The 3,439-nt window shown below is 59.7% G+C and overlaps 1 protein-coding gene across 1 annotated transcript; it reads left to right on the plus strand.

The window, feature by feature from the left end:
• The first annotated feature begins 488 nt into the window (after window positions 1-488).
• Window positions 489-2,627, plus strand: LRRN2 (leucine rich repeat neuronal 2). The gene has a single exon (XM_063115435.1). It carries the CDS (start codon window positions 489-491, stop codon window positions 2,625-2,627), a length of 2,139 nt encoding a protein of 712 aa, XP_062971505.1.
• The last annotated feature ends 812 nt before the right edge of the window (window positions 2,628-3,439 follow it).

A 3,439-nucleotide genomic window follows, 5' to 3' on the forward strand; every position in this document is an offset into this window, starting at 1 on the left:
AGTTATCCTGGGAACGCCCGAGGCTCAAACCCTCACTCCTTCCCTGAAGACTCAAGGTCATTCGCTCCCTGAGCAGGTCATAGAAAAGGACACTAAAGCCTTAGGAATTGAAGGACAGAACCCAGGAGCCCTGGCTCTGGCTCTGGCCTTGCCCTCTGTAGCTCCTTCAGCTTCTGAAGTCAAAGGACCTGACAGCAGGGAGTAGACGCTGCTTCTCTGCCACCACCCTAACTCTGCATCCTCTTCTTCCAGGGTGGCCCTGGTGAGGCGCAGCAATGAATGAGCAGGCTCAGCCGCAGCAGACAAGGATGAGGAGCCGCACCCACGAGGGCGGGCAGTGATGCCCACCCATCCAGTATAGAATGACTGCCCTGGGAGGGTAGTTCCCCAGACCCTGGCAGGGCTGCTGACCCTCAGCCCACAAAACGCAAGGAGCAGAAGGACTCCAGACTCTTCCTGTGGATGGTCACCTGCCCACCAGCTCCACCATGAGGCTGCTGGTGGCCCCCCTCTTGCTAGCTTGGGTGGCTGGTGCCACTGCCGCTGTGCCCGTGGTTCCCTGGCATGTGCCCTGCCCCCCTCAGTGTGCCTGCCAGATCCGGCCCTGGTACACACCCCGCTCATCCTACCGTGAGGCCACCACTGTAGACTGCAATGACCTCTTCCTGACGGCAGTGCCCCCAGCACTCCCCGCAGGCACCCAGACCCTGCTGCTGCAGAGCAACAGCATCGTCCGTGTGGACCAGAGTGAGCTTGGCTACCTGGCCAACCTCACAGAGCTGGACCTGTCCCAGAACAGCTTTTCGGATGCCCGAGACTGTGATTTCCATGCCCTGCCCCAGCTGCTGAGCCTGCACCTGGAGGAGAATCAGCTGACCCGGCTGGAGGACCACAGCTTTGCAGGGCTGGCCAGCCTGCAGGAACTCTATCTCAACCACAACCAGCTCTACCGCATCGCCCCCAGGGCCTTCGCGGGCCTCAGCAACCTGCTGCGGCTGCACCTCAACTCCAACCTGCTGAGGGCCGTTGACAGCCGCTGGTTTGAGATGTTGCCCAACTTAGAGATCCTCATGATCGGTGGCAACAAGGTAGATGCCATTCTGGACATGAACTTCCGGCCCCTGGCCAACCTGCGCAGCCTGGTGCTCGCAGGCATGAACCTGCAGGAGATCTCCGACTATGCTCTGGAGGGACTGCAGAGCCTGGAGAGCCTCTCCTTCTATGACAACCAGCTGGCCCGCGTGCCCAGGCGGGCGCTAGAGCAGGTGCCTGGGCTCAAGTTCCTAGACCTGAACAAGAACCCACTCCAGCGGGTGGGGCCGGGTGACTTTGCCAACATGCTGCACCTCAAGGAGCTAGGGCTGAACAACATGGAGGAGCTGGTCTCCATTGACAAGTTCGCCCTGATCAACCTCCCCGAGCTGACCAAGCTGGACATCACCAACAACCCGCGACTGTCCTTCATCCACCCCCGCGCCTTCCACCACCTGCCCCAGATGGAGACCCTCATGCTCAACAACAATGCTCTCAGTGCCTTGCACCAGCAGACGGTGGAGTCCCTGCCCAACCTGCAGGAGGTGGGGCTCCACGGCAACCCCATCCGCTGTGACTGTGTCATCCGCTGGGCCAATGCCACGGGCACCCGTGTCCGCTTCATCGAGCCGCAGTCCACTCTGTGTGCGGAGCCGCCAGACCTCCAGCGCCGCCCGGTGCGTGAGGTGCCCTTCCGGGAGATGACAGACCACTGCTTGCCCCTCATCTCCCCCCGCAGCTTCCCCCCCAGCCTCCAGGTGGCCAGTGGAGAGAGCATGGTGCTACACTGCCGGGCGCTGGCCGAACCAGAACCTGAGATCTACTGGGTCACTCCAGCCGGGGTTCGACTTTCACCTGCTCATGCAGGCAGGAGGTATCGAGTGTACCCCGAAGGGACCCTGGAGCTGCGGAGGGTGACGGCGGAAGAGGCAGGGCTGTACACCTGTGTGGCCCAGAACCTGGTGGGGGCTGACACTAAGACAGTCAGTGTGGTTGTTGGCCGTGCTCCCCTCCAGCCAGGTAGGGACGAGGGCCAGGGGCTGGAGCTCCGGGTGCAGGAGACTCACCCCTATCACATCCTGCTATCCTGGGTCCCCCCGCCCAACACAGTCTCCACCAACCTCACCTGGTCCAGCGCCTCCTCTCTCCGGGGCCAGGGGGCCACTGCTCTGGCCCGTCTGCCCCGCGATACCCACAGCTACAACATCACCCGCCTCCTTCAGGCCACGGAATACTGGGCCTGCCTGCAAGTGGCCTTTGCTGATGCCCACACCCAGTTGGCTTGTGTGTGGGCCAGGACTAAAGAGGCCACTCCTTGCCTCAGAGCCTTAGGGGACCAGCCTGGGCTCATAGCCATCCTGGCACTTGCTGTCTTCCTGCTGGCAGCTGGGCTAGTGGCCCACCTTGGCGCAGGCCAGCCCAGGCAGGGGGTAGGTGGGCGGCCTCTACTGCCAGCCTGGGCTCTCTGGGGCTGGAGTGCCCCCTCTGTTCGGGTGGTATCTGCACCCCTTGTCCTGCCCTGGAATCCGGGGAGGAAGCTGTCCAAATACTCAGAGGGGGAGATGGTGTCGCCACCGTGGTCTCAAAATTCCTGAAGCTCAGCCTGTTCTCAGCAGTAGAAAAATAACCAGTACTACTTCTTACCAAAAGAGAAGCAATCTGGGCCAGATGCCCTGCCAGGAAAGTGACACGGACCCATGTGCTTGAGGCCTGGCAGCTGGACAGAGACAGGTGGAGCTTGGTGGCCCCCTAGGGGTGCTCCTGCAGGCTCCAAAAAGTTGCCCTTACCTTCTGGGGGCTCCTCTGCCGCCATGCTGACGAACATCTCCAAGGAACAGGCAGGGCTCTGCTAGAACCTCCCATGTCCCCATTTATCTACATGCCCAGAGGCTCCTGGGCCTCCGCTTGGTCGTCCCATGCCTGTGTCCCCAGGCCCTTGGCCCGCAGGATGCATCCACTTCCTTCCTCTCTCTTTGTAAAGTCTCAGTTGCTTGCTCTTTTTCCTCCTGGGCAAGGACTGAAGGAGGCCTCTCCTACCCATCTCAGGGGACCACCCTGAAAGTGGGAGTGACCCCCAGCCAGATCTGAAGGACATTTGGGGAGAAGCATGCCCAAGAATGCCTCGCTCGTCTTGGCAGCCTGGGCTTGGCACTCTGAAGTTGACTTTCTATAGGCAATTTTGTACCTTTGTGGAGAAATGTGTCACCTCCCCCAACCCAATTCACTCTTTTCTCCTGTTTTGTAAAAAATAAAAATAAATAATAATAATAACAATGTTGGGGGAAAGGAGATGAAAGGAAAATAATCCTTTGAATAGTGGGTGTAACGAGAGAGATCTCTGCTCTGGAATCTCTTCAAAACCTGGAAGCTGGGATGTGATAAGATGAAGAGAAAGAGAGAGGGACAT

The sequence above is a fragment of the Cynocephalus volans genome, chromosome 11, assembly GCF_027409185.1.
Source record: "Cynocephalus volans isolate mCynVol1 chromosome 11, mCynVol1.pri, whole genome shotgun sequence".
In the NCBI taxonomy this organism is placed as follows: Eukaryota; Metazoa; Chordata; class Mammalia; order Dermoptera; family Cynocephalidae; genus Cynocephalus; species Cynocephalus volans.

What these genes read in the sequence shown, in the direction of transcription:
- LRRN2 (XM_063115435.1), top strand. Translation starts at nt 489, where the DNA reads ATGAGGCTGCTGGTGGCCCCCCTCTTGCTAGCTTGGGTGGCTGGTGCC.